Source organism: Corvus hawaiiensis, chromosome 3, assembly GCF_020740725.1.
Source record: "Corvus hawaiiensis isolate bCorHaw1 chromosome 3, bCorHaw1.pri.cur, whole genome shotgun sequence".
Classification (NCBI taxonomy): Eukaryota; Metazoa; Chordata; class Aves; order Passeriformes; family Corvidae; genus Corvus; species Corvus hawaiiensis.
Genome location: NC_063215.1, coordinates 45,831,214 through 45,858,272, shown reverse-complemented (window position 1 = coordinate 45,858,272; position 27,059 = coordinate 45,831,214). Strand labels below are relative to the sequence as shown.

The 27,059-nt window shown below is 36.6% G+C and overlaps 1 protein-coding gene across 4 annotated transcripts in view; it reads left to right on the top strand.

The window, feature by feature from the left end:
• ATG5 (autophagy related 5) overlaps window positions 1-26,776 on the top strand; it is a 75,975-nt gene extending 49,199 nt beyond the window's left edge. For 3 of the 4 annotated variants that reach the window (XM_048299430.1, XM_048299431.1, XM_048299433.1), the window contains one exon: window positions 24,443-26,776. In XM_048299430.1, coding sequence (XP_048155387.1) covers window positions 24,443-24,579 — 137 coding nt within the window. In that variant the 3' untranslated portion in view covers window positions 24,580-26,776. Of the gene's footprint in view, window positions 1-21,830; window positions 21,892-24,442 lie in introns of all 4 variants that reach the window. The other variant, XR_007202736.1, reaches the window with a different exon arrangement.
• Window positions 26,777-27,059: the final 283 nt, after the last annotated feature.

Below are 27,059 nucleotides of genomic sequence, written 5' to 3'. Positions count from 1 at the left end.
CTCCTGAAGAATTAATTGCTAGAAGTTTTATTCTAAAATTCCTGTACTCTTTTGCCGTTATGTTGGTCATAATAAAAACATTCACATGTTATTTTCTGCACTTTAAAAAAAAAATTCTGAAAGTGTCAGCAGGTTTTAAGTTACCTTTAATTTTGTATTCCAGAAACTTTTTATATGTAAAACTCCAAAACTGATAGAAATTGAAGATGTTTTCAGAATGCTTTTTTCCCTTCTTGAAGTCCAGCCTTTTAAAATGTACCAGAAAGAGATTTTTACAAGTATATAATAGTTTATGTATGATTACAAAGTGGTATTGTGTGACCAATTAATGTAGTGTATTATTTCATACAATTTGCTGATCTGCACTTACTCAGAAAATAGACGTTTTTTGATGTCATTTTAGTCTCAAAGCTTACATGTGTTGGAGCTGTGATATACATTTTTGGGGGGGTAAATGTAACAGTTATGTTCTCTGCAAATTAAGATCAAAATTATTTAATGCAAAAGGTTTTTCATCTTGTTTGTGCTGTTGTCTTACCTGTAAATGAGGAACTTTGGAGAAATGTGTGATATTCTGGAGAAGATCTTGGCACGGAATTTACTGGTGTAGTATCAGCATCTTTTGACAGGGAAGCACTAAATTTGAAATCAGTATAAAAATCTGTACAATTCTGTTGTACACAGAAGCCACTTGATTCAAATTAAACAGTTGTCATGGATTTCTTCACATACTGTGATTTTAGAAATTCACTGAAATATCAAAAGTATTTTTTTACCCTTTTAATACTTGTTAACACATGGGAACATTTTCCAAAAATAACAAAAGGTAAGAAAAATATGGAATATTGCTAACCATGTGTCCATTTTTCATAAAGCTATTATAAATTTTGGAGCATTATTTTAAGTAATGCTTTCCACTAACTGTCCAAAAGATAAAGGAGATACCCATAGATACATGAATGTTAGCACCAGTTTAACCATCTTTAAGTACTTGACTGTCAGTATCATACAGACCCTACTGAAAATGTACAGAGGGAGTTTAAAAAAAATCAATGGAAAGGATGGATGCATTTTAACTTGGAAGGCAGTCGAGCACAAATTAGATGAAAGAAAGTCAAAAGCATTTATGCACAAGTTATTCCAGGATTTAGGGGATGATAATTTTTATGTGGATTTGCCAAAGCTGCAGATGATGAATGTGCTAGTTACTGCCCTTATTAAAAGTGTGAATGTAATGTAATTCTATCTGAATACCAGTGATGATGCTTCCCATCAGCGGCCTTCTTTTCAGATGTCGACAAAAGCACCAGTCTTTAATAGCAGAACAGAAATATGCTGTGCTAATTGCTTGCTTAGTTTCTGTTAAAAGCTAAAAAACCTTGTATTTACTCAACTTAGACAAAAAAAAGTTGGAAGAAGAGAAACTAAAGTAGGTACTATTCGTATACTTGCAAGGAGGGATGTGAAATTTGGTGGGTTTTGGAGTGTTGGAATATGCTTGTCTATTCCTGTATACATCTGCTTAAATTTGGCCCAGTTTTTACTGAGCAACTCACAAACTTAACAGTTTAATAAATCTGGTCCCTCACATGGGTGTGAGCTATCCAAAACTCGGCACATTTTCTCCTGTAATGCAGCTTTGTATTGTAGTGTCATTCAGTTGTTCCTCTTGTATTATGAGTGTTCTCTGCCCCTTCTGGTACTTAAGAGAAGGAAAACTGTCTGAGCTAAATGCAGAAAATAATGTGGGCTCCTCAGGAGGAGTGGGATTAGACTGATACATAGAGCCAGTGGAGGGGGGAGGCAGACTGACTGAACAAGTAATGTGGAAGAAAATGACAGATCTGGGAGTCATTAAATGTGATGGGGAGAGTGACTATAAACAATGTGGCAGAATGAAAGAGATTGGGGCAAAAGTCAAAACCTGTTGTTATAAATGCGAACACCTGGACAGAGGAAGTGGGGTAGGAGATGATAAAAGGATGAGGGAGGAAAAGAAGCGTGTTGCTTGTGGGACATGCACAGAGTTTGCACATCTGTGAAAGAATGGTGAGTAGATACCCTGCTGGCCAAGGGATTTGAAGAAGGGATTTGGAGGAGCAAATTGACTCAAAAGTTGAAAAGAAGGGCAGTTTGTGCTGACAAGATGCAAGTAAAGAGGTGTTCAGATGGAGCTGGGGATAGTCAGATAAAGGATTGAGGAAAACCTGTTCAGGGTTTGCTGTACCCCAGACAGGAATACAAAGTAGAAATTTTAGGCGTGGCAACATGGAAAGAAAAAAAGGAAGAAGCAGAATTAGAACAAAACAGAGGGATGATAGAGAAAGGTTCAGACATAAAGGAAACTGACCTGAAAAGATGGATGCCCATGACAGCAGTGATTCTTACTGCTAAGGATCATAGACAGGAAAGGACAGTGCTGGTTTAGGCTTTACTGCTAGAGGTCATCATACTCTGTTCACTGATTATTCAACTTAGCCAGTAAGTGAATTTGATTATTCTCTTGCTTGACTAAATACACTCATTAATTATTCAAATGTAATGTGCCCCATATTAAATGTTCATGCTCTAATGCAGCTTTGAGCTGTTAAAAAACCAACTAACTCTCCAGACTGCTTAGTGCCACTTTTGAGTTTTGCCTGTAGAAATGTTAGCAGCCATAACAAGGAAAAGCATCACCCTTTTCCATCAAATAGACTAAACTCCTGAGACTACAGAACCACAGTACATCTGTGCTACTGAAGTCTCCATGAAACCCATTCAGTAGAATCATTTTCTCTCTGATGCTGGATCACTGAGAATTTAACAAGCTTCCTCTGTCAAAGATGTTCCATCAGCTCAAAATACAGAGGAGATATCAGCGTAGGAGAGTTTAATTTGCAAGCATGTTTTGGAAACCTGGGATACTACACATAAAGGTTGTACTTCTAAAGCAGTTGTCTCCATTTGAAGTTGAATACTTGAAGTTTAGATGGTGTCAGAGCTGTAGACTGCCTATACAATTGTAATTTCCTTACACACTTACCATTCATCTTATAATTACTCTCTGCCTCTCATCTCTCTTTGTCTTCTGTGAGACTATTATCTTTCTGCCCAGACTGGGCATGTTTTAGTGTCAGGTGTGTGTAGTGAAAAATCACAGTCCTGATTCTTGAAAGGATAAATCAAGAATTAATGTGCTTCAGGAAGTATTATAATTTAGACAGCTGAATACTGCCTTTGGGAGCTGAATTTAATTCTTTTTTCCTGGAGAATTCATTCATATGTGATTGCAGGTAAGCTGAGTGTCACAAACCCACACATTTTATAGAGAGGAGCATCAGAAAAATCTAGTGATCAGCATGAATGTTCTGCTGAACAGTTTGCTTGCTTGTACTTGTAATCAGTGAGAGCTCTGGGCCATTGAGTGTGCAAACCCCAGGCACTTTCTGAAGTAAATTTTAGGCCTCTCATAACTATCCTTCTGTCCCACCCTCCAAAAAATGAATATTTCTGGGCATAAGATCACTTTGACTTCAGTTTGTGATCTCTAAAATGATGATAATTCAGTCTCTTTCTAAAGGAAACTCTTGTTAAAATGGTTTCTGAAGGAAAAATAGATTGTAGTCAGACATTAAAAATTGTCTCTTTAGACATTATTTAGTATCTTCTAATATTTTTCTTGTAAACTTGTATGTTTTGTCTTAATCTACACTTTATTCCGGTGGAGGCATTAAAATAATATTGTAACAGAACAGAATACATTATCAAAGGTTTATTAGAAAATTATGAAAAACTTTTTCACATCTGGATTTTCAGACTATTCAGTTATCAAAGTTTAGATTTACTTAATTTTTCTAAACAAAGGGGATAAAAGTAGTATCTCATCAAAGATATGCTTAAAGGTATAATAGATACTGGAGAAGCAGGTGGTTTTTCATCTTTTTACTCTTCTTGTCAAAGTCATTTAGGTATTTTTCCAAGCTGTATTTAACCTCCCTCTTTAGTGAATTAATTCACTGGTGACATTAACTTCATCTTTTCTTCAGTGCAACATAATCAATATGAACTTCTTTCTTTCTGTTTTTCTCCATCTGTTCACTTTTTTTTTTCCTTTTTCCTCTATGGTTTTCTCTTTTCCAATGACTTTTCATTCAACTGGAAGCTTCATGGTAATTGTGGTGGTTGCTTGTCCGTGGTGACATCCGTAACTGAGCTTTGTGCCGTGGGAACACAGAGAATATAAGGTTTTCAGACTCAGCATTTGTAGCCGTATTATGTGAGCTGTTCCTGCTGCCAGATTCTTAGGGACCACCACAAGAAGAGGGAGGGAAGGGTTTCAAGAACCACCCACAGTGTCTATATGCCTTTGCTTTAGGAAACATGGATATAATTAAGTCTTCCTTTTAACTGTGCTGAGAAAAATGTTTCAATGAAAAAATGTATTTATATATACATGGATTGAATATATGCATTGATTACCAACTGTTGGAAACACAGCGTAAGGAGCATTGTCAAAAGAACAGGTTAAATAATGACATTAAAAGATTGATAGTGAAAATGGTCTTTGTAAAATGCTGTGTCAATATTATTTTGGACTGTTACAGACTGTGGGTAACTGTTTAGCTAACTGTTTTAAATAAAACTGCATTTTATTTAAATTAGCTTATGAAACTATTTATTCAAAGCTTTTATTGTTTGTTGAAGTGCTGTAAAAAATGAAAACTTGTACTGTTATTCTCTCAACCCATACTTTCCTGTCTCTCCTCAAACTGGTCTTTTATTCAATTATATATATTTTTTAAAAACATGTATATGTGAATATTTTCTTTTTGCGTAATGAATTCTGTACAATGCTCACCTTTCTGGGTTGCTAAACAGTTTTATCTCCTTAAACTGTTAATCAGAGAAAAACTGGTGGGCAAAAGGCTTTTTGTCATGGGCATTGTTATACCAAAGCAAAGAGTGGCTTCTGTTTAGAGTCCATCCTTTAACTCCTCAGATTGCGAGGAGTGTTGGCTTTATCTTCTCTTGTCCTCAATCACTGCAGTGGAGTTGGAGCAGAGTGCACAGTAGTTGGGAACTCATTTGTCAAAATGTGTATGAAGCATTTCATGCATTAGTAGTAATGGTCAGAAAGTGTAAAGAAAAGCAGTACTTGGAATTAGAGCAAGCACCAAGACGCCAGTGTAGTTCTTAAAACTATTGGCAATTACATTAATTGTCTTGACTGTGAAGAATACCCTGTTTTTCTAAAGCAGCAATGAGAATGGCTGTCTGTGTTAGTAGCAAACACAGAATCATAGAATGGTTTGGGTTGGAAGGGGTCTTAAAATTCATCTGGTTCCAGCCCTGCTGCCATGGGAAGGGACATCTTCCACTAGACCAGGTTGCTCTAGGCCCCATCCAACCTGGCCTCGAACACTGCCAGGGATGGGACAGCCACAGCTTCTCTGCACAACCTGTGCTGCTATCTCCACCTGAGACAGGGAGTAAGGAATAGATTCTTTATATAATTATAAATTATATAAATTATATATTATTCTTTATATAATTATAAATTACAGCTAGAATTATAGCTGACTAAGAAATTTATTCCTAATACCGAATTTAAACCTGCCCTCTTTCAGTTTAAAACCATTCCCCTTGTCCTATCACCATATGCCCTTGTAAAAAGTCCTTCTCCAGCTCTCTTGTAGGCCTGCTTTAGGTACTGGAAACATCTTTAAGAGTAATAAAATGTTCAGAGACCCTTCAAGGAAGATGCATTTATTTCACCTTGCATTGCTCCTGCTGCAGTACTGTACAGTACTTTCTTCCAGAAGGCTAGGTTAGAACAGATCTAATATAACCCTCTCTAATTTTGTGTCTAAATGAGTATTTAGACAGTAAATGTGTTAAATCAGCTGTTTGCTCATTAGCTGAATAATTTTTCTTTTTTTCCTATTTAGCTGCTTCATAGGCAGTGGTTGTGGTTATGTGGCAACAGAAACAGTAAGACCAGGTCATCACCTTCCACTGAATATTGATACATTTCATTTGTTCCACTTATTTGCTTTGTTCTGATTTTCCTGTGTTGACATAAAGTTTGAGAAGCAGTGAAGTCCTTCTTGTCATGTTTAATAAATATTAAAATCAGTATTTTCAAACTAATCCAATAATCACTTCCTCTGAATTGTGGCCTGCTTTAATCTTTCTTTAAGGCATGTTTTTAAACATATTTTTATGTTTAGATACTGCAGTAATAAATTGTATTTTATCAGTTATGCAGCAGTTCATAAATTAAAGTCACCTCAGTCTGAAATTTTACTATGGATAAACCTATATTGTGTATGAGTATATTTTTTATTTGCTGTATTTCCATAATTATTGTTTAATTCAGTTTGTCTAAAGGCTGCATATAATTGAAATCAAATCTGGGAGTTGTGTAGTTATATAGAAATACTTAGCTTGATGTTCATGGACTACTATTCCTGACCATCTAGAGTTATTGGAAATCCTTACTGGAAGATGGGCAATTTCATTTCAGTTTTCAGTGTTTTAAGGTAAAACTTTATAAGTTCTGTGCTTTGAACATAGCAAATTGTGTTTAGTTTTCAGTTGTGATCACCCTCTGTTGGAGGAGTGTGTGTACATGTGGGTTTTATATCTGCTTCTCCCTAGTTGTTCATACTTGAATCTGAGGCAAGCTGGTCAGTTAGGTTTTGGGGTGTTCCATTATATTTGATCCTAATTGCAGCATCAGGAAAGAGGGGTACTTATTTTTCAGTTCTTTTTTTCAACTTGCATTGACTCATTTTCTATCAATGTCTCTTCTTTTTCTGGCTCATGTTCCTTCATCATCTGTTCTAGTAATAGATAGCTCTTGCTGTCTTTGTTACTCTTTTAGTATCTGCTTTTGCATCCTCTAAAACAAACTTTCCTACTTCTTTGACTAAGCTCACTGTAATTTATTTAACTAATTTTGTAGATTTTCAGACCTTGGCTGATTTCCTAACAGGAATAGATCTAGTTCTCTGGGGTAGTAATTAGTCAGTAGTCACTTCTATGTTGTTTTTTTCTTTTTGCTTTCTGTCTTCTTGTCCTGTGGTGTTCTATTATCTAGACTTCTACTTCAGTTTCCTAGAGTTTTCCAACAATTTTTTGTATCATTGCATATGAAAATCTAAAATATTTTGACACCTAGGGGCTGTGCCTCTCTATCAGCATTCTTCAATTTACCAGTTTCTCTTGGTTTTAATTTGTCCCCCAAGTTCCTGGTTAGTTACTCAGGGAAGTCAGAATAAAGTTGCCTAGTGTCCCCCTTCTCATTCACCGTTTTACACTCTTGAAATTGTACAAGTATCCTTTCCAGCCAACAGTCAAAGATCCTATAGTTTTGCTTCTCAGGCTGTGCATCATGTAGTTTTGAATCTAAGCTCATGACAGATGGCTTTTTTATTTTAGTATGAAATACCCATTCATGAGGACTCCAGGGTTAGAATTAGATTATTCTGATTATTCATGCTGCAGCCTGTAAACTCATTGTCTGATCTTTTTTCCTATGCTTGTGGATGGCACTTGCACAGACAAAAGTTGATTCTTTGATTGGACAGTTCTTGTGTGGTAAAGTGCAATTGTCTGCAGTAGTTCCAGTTCCAGAAATTTAGGCAGTCATTTAAATAACTTCAGAGTTATTACTATTTGTGGGAAGATTTAGTGGCTTATGCAGGAACAGGCTAAGATGAAGCTTGATATTGCTTGTGGTCTCTTAGACTGTGTTGTTGTAGTTTCTATGCAGGTAAGGAAGAGAAGATGTTAAGACCATGTTGTTACCTGCAACTGTAGCATAAGGTCACATACCTGATATGGTAGAACATGTTACTTATGGGTATTCTTCCCCAAACTGATGAATAACAAAATTATCCATCCCTGAAGGAGGTAATACCATGGCTACTCTCCCCCACTGTCTAAAATCCTCTGTTTTTCTGAGATTAGGTGGAATAGTCCACCTACTTACAGCAACACTGTCATCTATGACAGATAATAAAATTGTTAGCTATCTGTTGCTTCAAGGAAGTCATGCTGTGTTTCCCCATGATTTTCTGTATGTGGTGATAGTGTTCCTGTTGCCAGTTAAGGGGCCTTTGTTTCCAGAAGTAATATCAATTCTGAACGTCAACGTTTATCAAATTGGAAAAAAAAAAAGTGAATAATTCACAACTATTGAAAAAAAATATTTTGTTTAGTACCGATTTATGAATTTCTTGTAAATGAACATCCTAATATTATAAACAGTTCATTTAGAAATAGTGACTCATCTTGTTAGGAGAAAGGGAGGAACACAGTATGATCTTACATAACTACAAAGCAACAACTGCAAGAGGAAACAGTGTTGAGTTCAACAGAATGCTTTGAAGAGGCAAAGGGTTAAAATGATAGAAAACAGAGTTCTGGGGAGGGAAAGACTTTTCCTCTTCCACACCAGGAATTTAAGACATTGGGCATAATGCAAAGATAAAAACTGTATAATGCAGAAGAAAGCAGTTTTATTCCACTGCTATAATGTCTAAACAATTCTGGATACAATTTTAATTTGCCAGTGTTGTTGAAGTCTTCATAAAACTTGTTTTGATTTTTGTCTCATGCTTCCTTGAAGACTCAAATGGTAAACATTTGGATATAATGACGCAAACAGTAGGCTATCAATCAATCCCAGTTTTCACAGCATTGTTGTTCATTCAGAAAAGCTGTGTGAACTGACCTCTTTCTACAGCAGTGTCATTAGTTCTTTCAGAAATAAAACAAGGATCAAAAAGACTTCCAGGATTTTTCTCTTAAGACTTGCTGTACTGAATGATTTTGTAAAATTAGGGATCAACTGTTTTCAATTAACTCTCAGCTTTTTTTAATGTATAATGTATGAGAGACTACATATTAATTGTTTTTGTTCTCCCTCAGTTTTCTAAGCATTGACTTCCAGTAAATTAGTTAAACAGAAAATTGAATTTAGATTAGATTTGCCATGTAGGCTCCTAATTTTGATACAAATGAGAAATGGTGCAACAGAAGGAGGTAAATTTATGCAGTGTGAATGTGTTTGGATAGACATGAAATATGACTGGGCTTGCTTTGCCTGAGGTCAGAATTAGCTTGACTGGGGGCTTACTGTGGGAATTGGACCAGCACAGCACCATCCCAGTCCTTGCTGCTCTTGCAGTGAGCAAACAGAAGGAAGTCTTTGCTCCCCATGTCTAACTAGTAAGTCTGATTGCATGTGCTCTCTGCAGACTGGTCTCTGCTTTTCAGTGCTGTGGAGGTACAGTGTGGAAATACTTTCCCAGGCTACCTAAATTTAGAAATATAACAAGCCCTGGGCAGTTTTAGGCAGTTTATTAGCCACACTTTCATCCCACAAAGCTGTGAGAGCATTGTGAAGGGTTAGAGGTCTTGTAGAATGTGGTTGTGTACTAAAAGATGGTTAAAGCTCACCAGTGATACGAATTCTGGTCCACTGTCTCCTCTACTGTGAGAGTCATCTTGCAGGCCACAACTGACCTTCAGACCACTGCTTAAGCTATTCCTTCCTCCTCACATCCTTGACTCAGTGGTGCTTTCCATGTTGGAGGAGGTCATCCTGTACTTCTCCTTTCTGGTGTGAGTCATTATTTGTGCCTGTTATCTTTTCCTAACTAGGCCATCTGCTTGGATTATTCTTCTGCATCTGACTTTCATCGTACTGCCAACTTTTTGATTTTTGTTTTTTTTTTTACACCCACAAACACCTACCTGCCCCAGTTGCCTTTTCTTTTTCAAGTTGAAGTGGAAACATTTTTCTGTGTAAAAATTGTGTACCTTTTAATTTAGTAGTCCTTTTTGATCAAAAGGGGTGGAAGTCCAGAGGTTGGCTTGAGATTACAGAAGTAATAGTCGTGACTACAGAATTAATTAATATAGTATTAATTTGTCATGACCACATGGAAAGGTGCAAATAATCTGAGAAGAATGTGGCAGCTGTGCTTCTTGTTAGCCATCTTAATTTCTAAACAAATTCTTTACATAATCAGAGAGGGCTTCTGTTGTGTGCAGAATGTTCTGGCTCACTTGCTCTCAAAAGAAAACATAGTGGGTATGTGAGGCTGCTTGTGATCTTTCTGCATACAATTTCTTGGGAAACAGTGAACATAGCTTGGTTTTAAGGGCTTCTCCAACTTCACCTCAATCAACTCTACAAGGATTATCCACTTGGTATCTTGTGAGTCCTTTGTTCCTGTCTTGTTGGCAAATGGGATGAAATTTAATAAGTCCAAATGCCAGATTCTGCACCTATGACAGAGTAGCATGGAGCACAGATATAAATTGGGAGAGGACTGGCTGGAGAGCAAGCCTGCAGAAAAGGGTCTGGGGTTGCTGACCAGTGGCAGACTCAGTATGAGGCAGCTGTGTATCCTGGCAGCCAAGACAGCAAACCACATCCTGGGGTGCATCAAACACAGCACAGACAGTCAGAAGAGGTGACTGTTCCGCTGTATTCAGCATTGGTGCAGCCTCACCTGGAGTGCCGTGTGCAGTTCTGGGCTCCACAATGTAAGGATGTTAAGGTACTCAAGTGCCTCCAGAGGAGAGCAACAAAGCTGGTGATGGGGCTGGAAGGCATGTCCTGTGAGGAGCAGCTTCCAGAGGTGGGGAAGTGGAGAGGGAGGTGCTAAGTTCTTGCCCTGGTATCCAGTGATAGGACATGTGGGAATAGCTCAAAGCCGCACTGGGGAGGTTTAGACTGGACCTTAGGAAGCATTTCTTTACCATGAGTGTGGTGAAACACTGGAACAGTTTTCTAGAGAGGTGGTCGATGCTCCAATCCTGTCAGTGTTTAAGAGGCATTTGCACAGTGCCCTTAATAACATGCTGTAACTTTTGGCCAGCCCTAGATTTCTCAGGCAGTTGGATGAGATGATCTTTGTAAGTCCCTTCCAACTGCAGTAGTCTATTCTAGTCTAGTCTTTCCTCTTGCATCCAGCAACTTTGCTAACATCACAAGAGTAATGTGCTGTTTCTTTGTGACTTAGAAGTGGTTTCTGGGCATGCACAGGCACACACATTCAGAAGGGTAGACTGTAGGAAGAGGTACAGCAAATAGGGAAATAATCCTGTTTCTCGGACAAGCCTTCGGAAATTTTTTCAGCTTCAGCTAAATTTGTTCTGCCGGCCACCCAATAAGTTTTATTAGTATCAGACTCCAGACTATTCTCTTTAAATTAGTCAAAAGGCCAATGACTTCATTCAGGCACAACAAAGTTTTTCAAGTCTATCATTAACAGTAGTAGTATGAAATGGAGAAAGTAAAATCCTCCACAGAGCAAAATAACTTCTTCAAAAATTGAACTTATTCTGTTTGAAAATCACAAGCTAGCATTTGTAAAATTCTCTCCAGAAGAGAGGTGGGGTTTTTTTGTCCTAGAATAGTCTGCTCTTCCTGGGAACATCAGTGTTCTACCACCAATTTCCTGACTGAATGCTATATAGAGCTGGAAGTCCAGGCAGTTAAGAAAAGATTGTGGAAAATTACTGACAGAAAACCTGCCTGATTTCTAGTAATCTGCCATGTGTGTGAGTTTTAGGAGAATGGTTGGGGTCAAAGCATCTTGACAAAATGTTTTGGTTGTGCTGAATTTTCAGTTTTAAAATGAGTATTTTTTGTGTTTTAGGAGGAGACCTCAGGTTCCTTATGCACTGTACACGTTGCAGTGTGTTCCCACAGAACTTATCACTTAGATAAAAGATGAGTGAAGAGAGACAAAAAGGAAGGAGAAATTAAGAGGCACAGAGGGGTGATGTGGCTTGTACCTGGTCACATTGAGGTCAGTAGCAGAGTTAAGAATTGGATTTTATTGAGTTGTGATCTAAGTCAGTCTGTCTTACTCCAAAGAGGCCACAGAGGTCACTCAGTATGACTGAGCCATCAAAAACTTCACAGAAAGAAACCCAAACCAAACCTTCCTTCTAGTTTCTCATATATCGTTGCTCACAGAAACAATCATGTCAGTAACAGCTGAAGTATACAAAGTACATAGATTTACAGGATGTTTCTTATGGTTGGTTTCATAGAAAATGTGACAATTCCTTTAGTACTGTAATTGGTGCAAGAGTAACTGGAGATTTGGGTCTACCAAAGCTTTCAGGAGACAGTAATAACCCTCTGTGAAGACCCACAGAGACATTAATAACCCTCTGTGAAGACCCACAGAGACATTAATAACCCTCTGTGAAGTTCTCAACCAGGACGCTGCAGTGCACAAACGGATTTAAATGTTGTGGTCTCAGTGTTTTTATTTATACTAGTAAACAAAAGAGGGTTAGAACATGTGTTGTTTGTGCTGTATGACCATTAGCAGTTCTCTGGCATAATTTTGGTCAAGGCAAATTAATATTCTCCCAGAAAATTTGAGCAGTGTTCATGGATTAACAGTCTGGGGTCTATTCTCGATAGGCAATAGAGAGAGGGAGATAATTTAGCTGAACGGGCATGAGCTGTTTGTTCTCTGGCATTTGCCCTGAAGTTCGAAGAGTGAGTTCTGGCCCATTTTTTGAATTATATCTATACCTTTAAATTAGGTGCACGTACTGTGTCTTTGGGGGTTGTCTGAGTAAAATCATTCCCATCTTCCTTGCATCTCTCTTACAGTCTGGCTCTATTTTGCCTTGATGCATATAGGTATCACCTGATTTTTCCAGGAGATAAACCTCTTACAGGGCTGGAAAGAATAGAACCTGCAAAACTAAAGGACCTACAAAAATAATTAGGAGAAAAGTAGCAGTTTTACCAATAATGTAAAGGAGAACAATCTGCTATGTGTCCTACTCTCTTCTCTAAGGATTCAGCAGCACTTGCTAACAGTAGTTGTCCCCTGTTTGAATATCTCATTTTAATCAGAAATTTTAATAACTTCACATTCAGTGGATAACTTTATATTTTGCTCTGCACCTGTAGTCATTTGGAGAATATCTGTTAAAAAATAGGGGTAAAACTTTTCCTTACATCAAAGCCAAAGTCTTATGCAGTGGTTTGGCCCATGCACAGAGGGGCTACGTCAGTAAAGATCTGAATGCACTTGTGCTCCCTGTCCTTTTTCCTGATGTTATCATCACCACATTTACAATGGCAGAATGCAGCGGGTCTCTAGACTATAGGAAACTTCACTAGGTCCAGTATCTCTGTGCAAGCTGGCAGCAGCCATTTAAGCCAAGAAGCCCCATGTATGGACCAGATACACAAATAGATGCCCTTCTGCCACTTGTGATGTTGGGCATCAGTATCCTCAGATGGAGGGTGGTTGCAAAGCCAGTTCTCTTTAGTGCTGCGAACTAATGCAGCCAAAGCAGTGGTAATTAATTTCAGAGCTGTGTATGTTTGTCTACATAGCTAATGATTCCTAGTAATCTTGCTAACTAATTGAGGATGCTAACTTAGCAAATTTTGTTTGCAAGTGCTGTATGTTTGTGTTCTAAGCTTTATGGATCTATTTTTCTACTCTGAAGTGGAAAAATATGTTCTGAACTCTAAAAAATATTTAGGTTATGAGTCAAAAAATAAAGGTTATATTATAATCTATCAGCTTTGCAGCTGTCTTATTCTTTCAGAATGGAAAAGCCAAAAAGAACTTTTGATGAAAATTTATTTCCAATTTTGACTCTGACCAGGTAGCTGTTTTGAGAAGGGGTTGTTATTTTTTTTTAAGTTAGTGTTCAGTGTAACGAGTCCTGCAGGTATTCCATTACTCCTTTCACCACTCTTTCCTGAATTTTTCAATGCTAAATTCTTTAATTTTACTTTGGTAGAGATCTCTAAATACATCAGTCTGTTAGCTCAAAAGAACCTACAGTACATGTACAAAAAAAAGGTATTTCATGTGTGCAAACTCCACAGCCTGCTCATTACAGAATTTATTTTTCAATGAGTAAGAGCCCGGAAGAAGCTAATGTAAGTATTTTAGCAAGGGTTTGTATTTCTCTGATAAACAGCACTCCCCTTCTGTTTGTGATCACAGGATGAAAGCTCTCTAAGCTTGTATATGTACATTTTTACTGCTACATCATGTAGTGTGCTCTTAAGATTGAGATCTCATTCCCCAGGAAGCATTTCTGTCTAAGATTAATTGCCCTTTTAAAATCAGTGTTTGATGTATTCCTTTGGCTATATCCTGACTCACTTTAACCCTCTTTGACCTGACCCCACTGACTATTACTGCCGTGGCTGGAGCAGAAATCCTTCAGCCTGATGTATGCAGTACAGACTTGAGCCTGTGGTTTTTCACATCGATGGATTCAATTAGCTGAGTTTTTACTGATCAGCTTAGCAGAGGTTGAAGAATTTGTCAGACATGGAACAAAACTGTCCATACTTTGGGTATAATTGAATAGCTCACCTCAATTTTCACATGTAGTCTGCTTATGAAGTTGTTTACTTTGATAAATAATACAATAATATTCCTGGAAGTAGCATTTTTAAAAAGGAAAAAACAGTTTATTTTTCTCTAGTTAAATAGGGGAAGGCACAAAATATGAAATAATAGCCATTAAGCCTCCGATCTGTATGTGTTGCTTATCACTCTTCAGCCAAATGTTTTCAAATGGTAATTATGTCCCAATGTCCACTTTTGAATTTGATGTATTAAACTGGGCAGATAAACGAGCAATTAGTGTTATGGCTTGAAAACAAGTAAATGTGCTGGTCTCTTCTGTACTGAGAGTGATTTTTCAGAAACAGTAATCCTTCTTTGCTAGGAATAGGTCATCATTTGATTAGCTGAAAAGTTCTTTATAAAAGATGGACGGCCATTAGGATCACAGAATATTTGCAGGCATGATGTGAATTATAGTAACTTGAAAATGAAGTAAGCTTGAGGTTGAAAGTTCAAGAATGCCATTAAAAACCTTTAAAAGTGTATGAATGTGCATATACTTAGGGGATATATAATATTTAATAGAAAATTTGTTGTTTAATTATTTGGCATAATACTATTTTGAAAACAATGACATTATAAAAGTTCCCACAAACTATTAGTAACAAGGTCTTTTACAGCAAGATGATTTGCTTTAGACCAAACTTTGTAGAGAAAAATCTTTATCAAATGGGATTCTTTTTTATTTTGGTGTTGTTTTTTTTTTTCCAAGAACCACATTGATCACGTTTAGCTCCCTAGCTATGTAAAGAGATAGCCCTAATTTCTGAAGGTCAGTTGCATAGTTTGGAGGGAAGGGCAACGTCAAATCTAATTAAGGGCATAGTGCATGAAAGGGTTAACTTATTGTAAGTCAAGATTCCTGCTGTTCAAAAAAGCTACACAACTCTTAAAAGTGATTTAGCTCTCCCTCAACAATGGAAAACATATCATGGATGAGTTGGCCTCAATTTGTCAAGCATTCAAGTGTTTATCTTTTAGATGCACACCTTGCCTGTTCCTCGTGTATCTCAATGTGTTGTGTGCTTGCTTGTTCCACGGAACAGCAGCACGATTTACATTGAACTTTGTCACTTTATTCCCATGAAAGAAGAAGAAAATTGTTTTATAAGCCTCAGCTGCTAACCCCAGTCTTTTATAAACTACCACAGGTTTATTGCTAGTTCAAAGCTGAGGCTAAGACACTGATGCTAAAGATGAAGGGTTATAATATTCCCTGGGATAGTCTTAATCTTACCTTTATTTTATTCTGCCTGAAGCTGGATGTTTGATGGGAAGCATCTTTGGCCTTGTAAGGTCTTCTAAAACTTTTAAAGACTAAGATGTCAGATATTTAAGAAAAATATTTTAAGGTTCTGTCATAAATTAGTTTGGGACTTATTCAAAGAACCCCATTAAAAAAACATCTGTGAAATATACAAGAATAAAATAATAATAAAAAAGCAACAACACCAAAGTTTAGTTAAGTAAAGCTTAACCCATTTCCACCTTCTCTCTACTTTTCCATTGAGTTGCTGAACTCTTTTACAGAAGGAAAAGTTCCCTGGTGTTACATGGTGTTACTCTCAGTGTTAACTGTTTTGGGGAATTGTAAAAAATAGTCTGCTCAGGCTTAGTCTGCTTAGTGGTGTTTCAGGCCAAATTCACTTTCTCTAAAAACTTTTTGAGTGGACTAGAAAGAAAGTTTTCTAGTTCATTTACATGCTTTCTGGCTCCTATGAGATTAGAAGTGTAAGCCAAGTTCTCATAAGCTGCTCCAAAGTATCATAAACTTGTGGTGATTACTTTAATCTGCTTTTTTTGCTATGTTTCAGAAATGTGGCTATCTAACCTGAGGATAGACTTGAGGTAGAAGATGACAGGAAATAACGAGAGAAAAATTGCATGGAGAAGAAAATTATGAATGGGGTGATGCCAAATATTTGATTCCATCTCAGTATTTAGTGATATTTAATGTAGATGATGATAATACTGCATATGACAATATTGCACTTATATTTTGGGGATAGAGAAGCCTGGACTGTAGCTGAATATAATCCAAGGGATGTAATCATGTATGAACTGTGACAAAGAAAGTGTTTTTCCTCTCCGTTAAGTCACAGATGTCTAAATTGAAGTTGAGATGTTTATACCATGAGACAACCATGAAGATATCAGCCAACTGGCCTGTGTGAAAACCAGGTAAAGAAGTAGAGTAATAATTAAAGCTCAGTCGGTGAATATGGATCCATATTTATATCTTGCCTGGAGCTGGGCTTTTGTAGTCAGGTACTCTGCAAGAATAGTGTTCACTGAGGTTGATACAGGTCTAGTTCTATCATAGCATTTTGGAGAAGTAGTTCTTATGAGGGGCTCTGGTAAGATGACATGAAGGTGCTGTAAGGGTTAAACTGAGATATGTAATATGAGTGACAAAACACTCCAGGACAGATAGACTGACATTTCTAACTCTTTATTTTGGACAAGAATTTAAAAAATCAAATTAATGAGTTAGAAAAGATAGGTTGAGCACTCCTGTTATTTGTAAGTTGTTCAGTAAATGTATCAAAAATTAACATTCCTTTTAAAAGAGTTTTTAAAACAAAATTCAGAGTTGTAGATTTTATTTGCCATACCCCAAACTGAAAACATACATTTAGGAAAATTATGACCTTCAGTTTGAGCAATTGAACTCATGTTACTACCAATGGTTAAAATGAGTGATATTGTCTTGTTGCTGACAGTTAACTAAATTTATGTAATGGTTTATTTATATTCATGTCAGGCAGTTAGAGTCTATCCAGGAACTGTAATTCTTATTCTTCAAACCACATCTTGTGTTTGGAACAATGCTTATTTCAGACACGGAATCATTTTGAGAAAGAAACGTGTACTGAATAATGCACTGACCTTGCATTTCTGTGTGTGAGTTCTTCACCTTAAGTCAGCTTCAGTGGCTTTCCCCAGTGTTGGTGAGATATGTAGGCAGGAAGGAAAAGTCAGTCCTGTGCTTTCATGTCACATAGCAGCATCTAAAATTTTGAGGTCAGAGGAACCTTTTGTTGTGGCTAGGCTATTGTAGAGTTGGCTTTGCAGAACTTGTTGTGCGTTCTTGCTCTTGGTCAGAGGATACTGAACAGCATTTCTGCTGACATGATGCAGTGTATCATCTGTGTGTCTCCTTAAACTGATAATCATTCCAACTTAGGGGAGACAAAAAGAATAAGGATTTTGGTAGTTTGTGTGGTTGATGTGAGGTTAAAACCATGTTAGGATTGCTATGGAAAATTAGTTACTTCTAGCAACAGAGCCTACTACTGTGAGAAGCAGGGTCGTTTTTGCACTGGATGGAATTCACAGAAAAGTAAGGACAGCCTGGGATATGCTGGCTGAAATAGGCTAGTGTGAAGCTTCTGAAAGCTCATAACATTTTATTCCTAGTTAAAAAATTCTAAAAAAACTCTATTCAATAGAACATGTAGCAAACGTAGACCTTGAAGCTATAGTTTTTTGAGTATGAAATATTTGGTTTTAGTAAAGAGAACATGTTTGCTGTCCAAAGTACTTCTGCTGAGTTCATTCAAAGAGCAAAATATCATTTGGCCACAAGATTTGACCAAAATCAACATTTTTTATGCACTTCCCATGAAATTACATAGGTATTGAGCTCCTGTTAGTACTCAGGTGGTTAAGTAAAATTTGTTCAGTATACAAATTTGGTTTTCTATTTGATCCCTTTATATTGAGGTTGTCGTTACTGTGGAATCAGAACACCTCACCATATTTCTGTACCTTGGTCACTATTACACATACACATGCTGGAAACTGATTGCAGATGTTCCAGTTAGGTTGGAGTTTATGCATGGAGAAACCTGTAATAATATGTGTGAATTTCTAGTATTTTTTTTAAAGGTACTGAAGAAAAGTAAAGCATGAATATTTGATTTATACATGGGTTTAATTAATTCTGTAGCTATGGTTGCTCACTAAGCAGAGAAATATTTTGCCATGAATTAAAAAATATATGGTATCTGCCTATAGTCAGTACTACAAAAGTGATGTGAAAATGTTCATAAATACTCCTTAGGCTAATTTTTTTTGTATTTTATGAATACAGGATTTTTTTTTGTAGCACACACAATGAAAATAATTGCAACGCTTGTTTTGTTGTAAATGGTATCCTGTCTTTGTCAATTTTAATACTGGACATTGGAGTTGTTTCCAGTTTTGGACAGGTTACTGTTAAATGAGGTGGATGATCTTTGTGAGTTTCAGGGCTAATGAATTAAACCATTGCTGACTATATTGAGGTTTGAGGGTTTTTAGAGATGCTACCTACTTAAAATTACAAAAAGTGAAGTACATTCATGAAATGCTTGTTTGTTTCTTTTCTGCTACCAGTGCAGAACTTACTGGTGGAGAATTTCTTTAGACTGTGAGGCTTGTTTGGGGCTGTCTCTCCTCTGTATGTCCTAGAATATCCAACCTGAGGTGCCTAGAGAGGGAAAGAATAACTTCAGCCAGTGTCCAGTGCTTTCATACCACGTGTGGTTACAGATAAGAACACAGTATTTGAATTTCCTTGCTAAGATAGAGTAATCTTTTGTAAATAAGTGCACAGATTCATGTGTGATCCTTGGTGCTACACCAGAAGCCTAGCTTCCAAGAAGGGAATTTTCACTTTTGCTTACTGGAGATTTAGCCCTGCCCAGCTTTGTCTTTAGGCTTTCAAAATTGGGTCAGCAATATCTTTCAGTAAATGGTTGCACACTACGTTACTCACATGAAGCATATTACTGAAAACTATGTTTCTGTAAGTAATTTCCTAAGAGATCCTACAGAGGTAGATTAAAATCTTTCCAGTGAAGATGTTGGTGTGTCTCTTCAGATTCAGAGATGTCCGAGGCACCAGGTGCTGAGCACACTCTGTTCTCCTGCCTGATAATCTGAGGAACAGAAGAAATGGGGAGGAAAGCAGCCACACCACAGTCACAAAAAGAAAATTCTGCTCCTTATAATGCTGTCCCAAGATGAGTTTTCCTACAATATGGTATAGCCTATTATCAGGAATACCTTTAGTATCATCTTCTCCAGAACATATGATATATTCTGAAGATAAGCAACCAAATGCCTATGGCCCACTTCACAGCTGGAAAAGTTGGCATCTAAATATGTCATGCTATTAAAATGCTGCTACTGCATGAAACTTGGTTGTGTTTACTCCTTACACATTTTAGTGTCCTTGTCTATAGTCCCATGGCCTTGTATCATACAAGAAATGCATTGTTTGCCCCTAATTTGAAGTACCAGATTCTATTTGCCTTTTTAGGGCTGTAAAACCGATTTTATAAGTGGGGCTGCCGCTGACTACAGGCAGATTCTAGAACTTGCTATGCAGAGAACTTGCATACTGAGGATTCTAATTGAGTACTACAGGGGCACTTTTGCTAAAGCCTGAATATCTTGTATTGTCTATCAGTTAAGGGATTTAAGCCTGCTAAATTGCCCTGACAGGTGATTGCTTGAGGCCACAAATCTGAAGGGAGGTATTTCATCCCACTAAAGAATTTTAAGTGGTACATCACAGATATAGTCTGGCTAGAGGAGCTGATCTTGTGTAGGTGAAAGGGAGTATGTCACTGCAGCGCTGGTGAGCATTGAGGTGTTAATCTGGGTAAAAACTGGCTGAAATAATTACCTGTGACAGAGGCAGTGCCTTCTCACTATTCTGCTCTCAGGCACTTGAATCTATCTCAAAACTAAGCCAATCTTTTCCCTTCATCTTCAATTCTTTCTTTTAAATAATAATGTAATTCAGTGGAAAAATTTATTTAGATATATCAATGGTTTGTGCAACAATTTGAATTGATGCTGAATAAACTAATTTTCCTAATACTGAGTAGTTTACTTTGCAAGCAACAACTTATATAGCTGGAGGAAATAGAAAAATTTACTGTGTGATACCATGACATTGCACATCTCGCCACGTTCTCTGAAGACTACAAATTTTCTTGTTTGTTTTTCCACTGTGTCTCACTGATTCCTGGATATTGAGGGGTTTTAAAGGAAGCTGGGGATTAGCAGCAGAGAATATTGTAGTTAGGGCATTCCCCTTAAAGAACGGAGAGTGGACTGAAGCTGCCTCAGGTTGAGGAGGGCTTTGAGCCACTCTCAAGGACTCACTGAAGATGAAACAGGCCACTCTCTCTTGCTTCCTTCAGCAGATGCCTATCTGCAAAAGAGAGTCTTTTGCCTGTACTTGCTTGTAGTGGTTTCCTCATCAGGAACACTGAGCCACCTTATAGGTGACAGTGAAGCAGATCTCTTCTTAAGCCCTTCACTTCAGAGGTTCTTGTTCCTCTCCATTTTCTGTACAGAGCTGGAAAACTCTTCTGACTTTAGATGGTGTCATGGTTTGAAGCTGGCTGCTACACATGGTATGATTAATTAGCCTGGGTCTGGTCAACACTTTAAAGTGTTGCAGCCTTGAGTTAGGGTCTAAGTTAAGTGAGCTGAATGTCTCAAAAATGTCTTAGTACATAACATGTAACCATAGTTATCTGCCTTCTGGAGACGGAATATTGTTAAGTTTTACCAAAAAGCTTTATCATCCGTGCTTATAGCTTGCCTCTAGTAACTTTAGGGGGCTATAGTACCTTCTCTATTGATACAGCTCCACAAGAAAAGAAGAAAAAAAATCTTTTAATCTTGGGGCAACCACTCTGATAGATGACTTAATTTGTTTTCAGCTTTTTTTTTCCTTTTTGCAAATGGCAAACAGTGTTTGTTACTTGTGCATCACTTCAGTACTACAAAAATACTCTGATTTTAAGTAACATTATGAAAACTTACAAAACATATATTGCTATGCTTTTTTTTTTCTTGTATTTCCACTTCATCTTATTCCCAAGAGTAATTTGCAGCAAAGCAAAAAAAAAAAAATCTTAGGTCATGTGATAAATAACATGTAACTCAGTTCTGACAGGATTTTTAGAGGACAGAAAATGTTGATGAAGTTACTGGAAATTTTGAACTTAGTGGTTTTGAGGAAATCCTGGGGGTTTTTTCACTACATTGCTGAACATTGTAAAATGGGTATTGACAGTAATGGTATCATCAGGTCTGGACCCCATGTGCTGCAGATAAGCAGAGTTGCTTGCCCTAATTTTCACAGGCATGAGCCAATGATATAGAGTGGCATTACCCTTTGTAATTAGGTCATTTAAATTTTATACCACTTAATTTAAATATATTTTGTGTTTGGCAACTTGTACACTTTGTAAATGCATTTTGCCACTTTAAAAAGACTTCTCGTGATCATCGAGTATGGGGTGGGGAAGAAGAGGACAGCGGTTGGTGTGTCAAGATGAATCCAAAATCATGGAAAGAAAAAATATTTTGTAAATCTGTTAATCTATTATATCTCTAAAACAGGTGGATGAAGTTTTCATGATAGCTAGCAAATCATTCAGTACTCAGATCACAGTGGAAATGGGTAAGAATTAGCTGCTGAGAAAGCAAGAATACTCTTCAGTAATTTTTTTAGTGTATTTGCTGTTGACAATGTTTTGCTACAAAAAGTAGAGAAGATGTCTATATGAGAAAGACTCTGTGATTTAAAATCAGATGTGTGACTGAAAACATGAAAGTTGAGGAAAGTTTGGGTAAATGTGCCTTAAGTGAGAGTTTATGGTTCCTAGTAACAAAAGGAGGGAAGAATGTTGAAGTAAAAACAATGGATTTTGTGAAAGAAGGCTGCAGTAAATACAGAATTGGGAGATAAGATCTCTTCAGTCAAGCCTCAAGGGGAAAAGGAATTAAGGAGAAGTGATGCTTTGTCAGAGATAATACTAAAGCACAAACAATGCTAATGCAGAGATTTAGATTTTAATTAAACTGTAAATTCTTCATTGACCTCTGAGGCCTTCTCAATTTGCCAAGGAACAGAATAAAAGACTTGTATGAGAAAGGGACAAAGCTGGGTAAGGAACAAGGAACAGAGACACCAAGATTACTTGCATTTCATTTTTAAGCAAGAGTAGGCAGATGCACACACATCCAAAAATATTATGTTGCACAGTAATGGAAGAGCCAAAGAAAATGTTTCTCATTTATAAGCTTTTCTTCCAATGGCAAGAAAATGGTACTGTGGTTCTAAGGCTTTGAATCTATTTTTTGCAAGTTATGGCTAAAAAGTCAGATGTGTGTAGGTTGCTATCACAGTGCTAATGCTGAAACAGCATTCTGTCATTTGTTTTTATGCAAATTAGTTGTTTCTGAAAATTAAATATTACTATGAAACATTTAAAAAAAATGTCACTAACTCTCACCCATTTAAAGAATACCATAGGTAGATTTTCATTTTAAAGTGTTTATTACATATATTTGGAGGTTACTTAAAAATATTTAGGTGTTCCCTCACTTCTAAGAATAAAGAGAACTGGTATTGTAAATGACCACCACAACTGGGTTTCTGAGATCTTTTCTTTTGGAGTTTATTCTCTTGACAATCTGACTGGTAGTGTTTCAGCCCAATAAATACCTGTTTTGGCTAGAAATAAGAAGTTTGTTTTTAAATGATGTGTTTTGTTCTTCAGACTTGTCCGCAATAAAACCAGAAACCAGCAAATGTTTATGCTTAATTTAGTGTGATAATGTGTGTATTATACCATTTAGAGAATCAGGACTTTGTACAGAATATACCATATGTAGGTAACAAGTAACAAAAGCATAATGCTTCATTTTAGGCAAACAGAACTGTCTGCTCTTGCAGGAAGAATTATTACTGGCATAAAGTCAACTACATATTTAAAGATGATTTTTTTACCAGTGTAATTTAGCTGTGCTGGCATTGATAGCTGGTTATGGTACAAACATTTTCAGGCAGCTGTCAAATCATTTTGGCTACCAAACAAATATGATTTTGTCTGTGTTATAAAATAGAAATTATGTTAGAACTGGGGTCACTGAATGAAAGTGCCAGTAATGGTACCTACACTTCTAGATTCTGCTCTCTGCCATGCCGCTCTTGACGAGGATGGTGGTTTGTTCTGTAATATAGACACTGGAGGGGAACATAAAATGCCAGTTAGTAAATGCAGTGATACTTTTGAGTACTGAATGTGAATTTCACTGTGGTAGATCCATGTGAGAATGCCATAGTATAGTATAGTATAAAATGAGTGAAAGGTCACTGCTTACTTTTTCCCCCCTAACCATTATTTGAAGCATATTTCATATGCTCTTCTCATCCCATGGCTCTGAAATAAATTTTCATTTTTTGTTGTTTTAGTTCATGTCGTGACTGTTATGTCAGTTGCTTTAGCTGGTTCCCATCATTTGAATCAAAGGATCAAAGTACTTGCATCCTCCGGGACAAGTATAAATAAAAAGAATTGAAATATTCTTAGAAAATACTCTTGTTATACTGGGAATCATTTGCTAACTTAGCTTTTCCAAGAGATGAAACTAAGTGAGAAAAAACCGGTGCCAAGTCAGCCTTCAGAGTAATTCTGAAATATTGCTAGTGATTCTTGTAAATTATTCTTAGCAAAACAAAAATTACTTCAGGAATAATACATGTATTATATGTGTGATATATTACACATAGTCCAGCTCTTTCAGGAGATCACAGTATTAAGAATACAACTTACCAGTATGTTTTAGGAAGCTCAACATTTTAAGCATGATCTGTGTAAAATTCATATGCTTTACAGCTGGGCGAGATGGACATGCCTTAACTGAGCTGACAACAAGCTGTGATCACTGTAGAGTTAAAAAAAGTCCCTTGCGACTAATAAAGAAGAGTGGCACTTCCACCGAGTTTCACTTAATTCTGGTTTTTTCTTGGAATTAACTTTAGCTCAAAGTTTCTATTTTAGATTATAGAAATCTCAGCTTTCTCCACACTGATATTTCCTACTTTTCATTCTGTTAAATGTTAAACTCTGTAACACCAATTAAAACTACCGTAAATTGAGTAAATGTTTAATCGTTCTGTGAACTTTGAATGGTATACTAGTGGTTTCTCTTTTTCTTTGAATTAGATGGAGAGCAGAAGACTCAAGTGATGATTCATGGAATTGAGCCAATGCTGGAAACACCCATTCAGTGGCTAAGCGAACATATGAGCTATCCAGATAATTTTCTCCACATTAGTATCATTCCCCGACCCACTGATTGAAACTCAGCTATATTCGTATGAGGATCATTCTCAAGCTGGAATTCTAAGGGCATGTCAACTCCTTGCTTCTGTCAGTCTTGACAGAAGCAGCCTGACCAGAAAAAAAGAAACCAACAAAAAGCCGAAACAAAACAAGAAGTCCTCACTGCTGTAAGCCAAACAGGAAGAGAGATCCTATCATCAGATAAGGGCAATTGGGCTGGTCTTATTTTGCATCACTGCTGCATTTGTTCACCGCTGTAATTAAATCAGTTGCGATATGAAAGAATTTACAGGACTTCTGCAAGTCTGCTGTTTTCTTGTAAAATATAATGAAGCTGAAACTGTCAGCTGAAGAGCAAATGGAAATATGCCACTTGATTGTATTTCTGATTAACAAATAAACAGGGCTGTTTCCTAAAGAGGTAGTGTTTCAGCTTTGAGGGTGGAAACATTGGTTTAATTTTCTAGAAAGTTAGACACTGAGAGATTTGGTTACCAATAGCTTTTTGTAAAAGATCAAATTACTGTAAATCCATCTTTCCTTAATGAGAAGTTCATGTTTACAGTATATGTATTGGTATGCAAATGATCTTTTAACTTTGATAACAAGCAGTGAGAGATTTTAAAGTAAGCCCGTGAGCATGTTTTGTCAGTTAAAAACATGCACAACTTTAATTATTACAAATACTTTTGATTTGTATGCTGTCACTGAATACTCCAGTGTGTTTATTATTCAAACCAGTTTTCACAGACTAGCAATGATGTAGGATAATTTGTCTCAGGATTCGTCATGGCATTTTTTTGTGCTCATCTAATTTTTTTTTCTCTAAGAATATATTTTCTTAATTTACTTTTAAAAGGTTTTTTTTTTTAAAACCTACATGGATGTTGCAAATAGGATTGTATCCTGCTGTTAATTCCCATAGACTAGGAAACAGTTAAATCATAGAATGATGGACAGATTGCTTTTTAATAATTTTGAATTTTGGAAAGCTGAGGCTTTTCCACGCTAATACTTTCTTACATCTGTGGTCCCTGAGCAATCAGTCCAAAATTTGGAAGCTTCTAATCTCATTGCACAGATTTTTTTTCTTAGTACAGCAGATGTATTTTTAGGTTATTGGATCATCCTGGTTTCTAAATGTTGCCATTGCAGATGCTACCCAAACTCTACCAATTTTTTCTGTGTTACACTAAATTCATCAAACTCTGTGCTCTGTTGCTTTGTCTGCAGTTTGTGGCTGTTTGTGGCACAAAACTACGTTTTTGTAGACATATTATCCAATATGTCAAATATTATCCAGTATAAAGAAAGCATGACATTTTTCTTTCAAAAATAGAGGCTGTCGAAGCTCCTACTCACAGTCTTGGCTTGTAAGTGTCCCAGTAACTCCCTGTGCTGTTCCCATTCGTTTCCATGCTCCTTTTATGGTAGAATACTTACCTGTGTCTGAAAAAGAAGAAAATGAAAATCAATCAAATGAACAAAAACCTCTTTCTGAAGCAAGAGGGGAAGGATCTCCATGAGTGAGGATAGGGTTGAGGCTAAGAAGAGCCCTGAGGGCAGAAAAAGTCAGTAGACAGATTAGATACTGTTTTAAATGTTAATGAGGAAATAGAATTAAGGAAATGGAAGGGTAAAGATACTAATGAAACAAACTTATGCTGTATTCTGCAGGACATGAAGAATTTTTAAAACAAAACAAACCGTGCTGGTCTGTGTTTATGCAGAATTGAAATATAATATTGTTATGGTGGGATGATTTGGTTGAGTTATTCTAATTTCCAGTTCTGTTTGGAATTTTTGTTGCAGTGTTGGATTGGCATTTATAAACTTTCTTAGGCACACATATCTAAATATTTTGGAGAATTTCAAAGTCCTGCCAATGGATAAAGCAAATATTTTGTAGAGTCTTCATATTAAAAAAAAAAAACTTTTGTAGGGATAATTTTTCCATTAATCAGGATAAGAGGCAATACATTTCAAAAACTGTAGAGATTGTATTTCCTTTGTTTTAAGGTAATCTGGAGTGAGTCACTGGCTATTTTAATATATTCTACACCAGCACTTTAAGTATACAGCTCTTCTCATGGCCCATATTTGCCAGTAAATCCAACTTTAAGGCCTAGCATGGAACAAAGAAATAGCTTGGCTTTAAAACATACTCTTTACTCTTACTTTAACTATTTAAACTTTATTAAAAAATAAAACAAAGTTTGAGTCTGTCTTTATTTCCAGCTAAATAAGGATCTTTGTCATGGAATGACAAGAGTACTTAACTAATACTTAATAAGTAGGAACTTCTTAAAAGAGGTTGTTAGAATATCATCACATATAGAATGGGTTCCGAATTAAAGCAGGTAGGTATCTCTTCTATGTTCAAATACCTGGTTTTGAGATAGGCATGGTGACATTTCAAAATGTCACACTAAACCTGAGTAATATCTCTTGAGAGAGAGGTAAAAAGACATTCAGAACTAGATTTCAGATTTCTGTA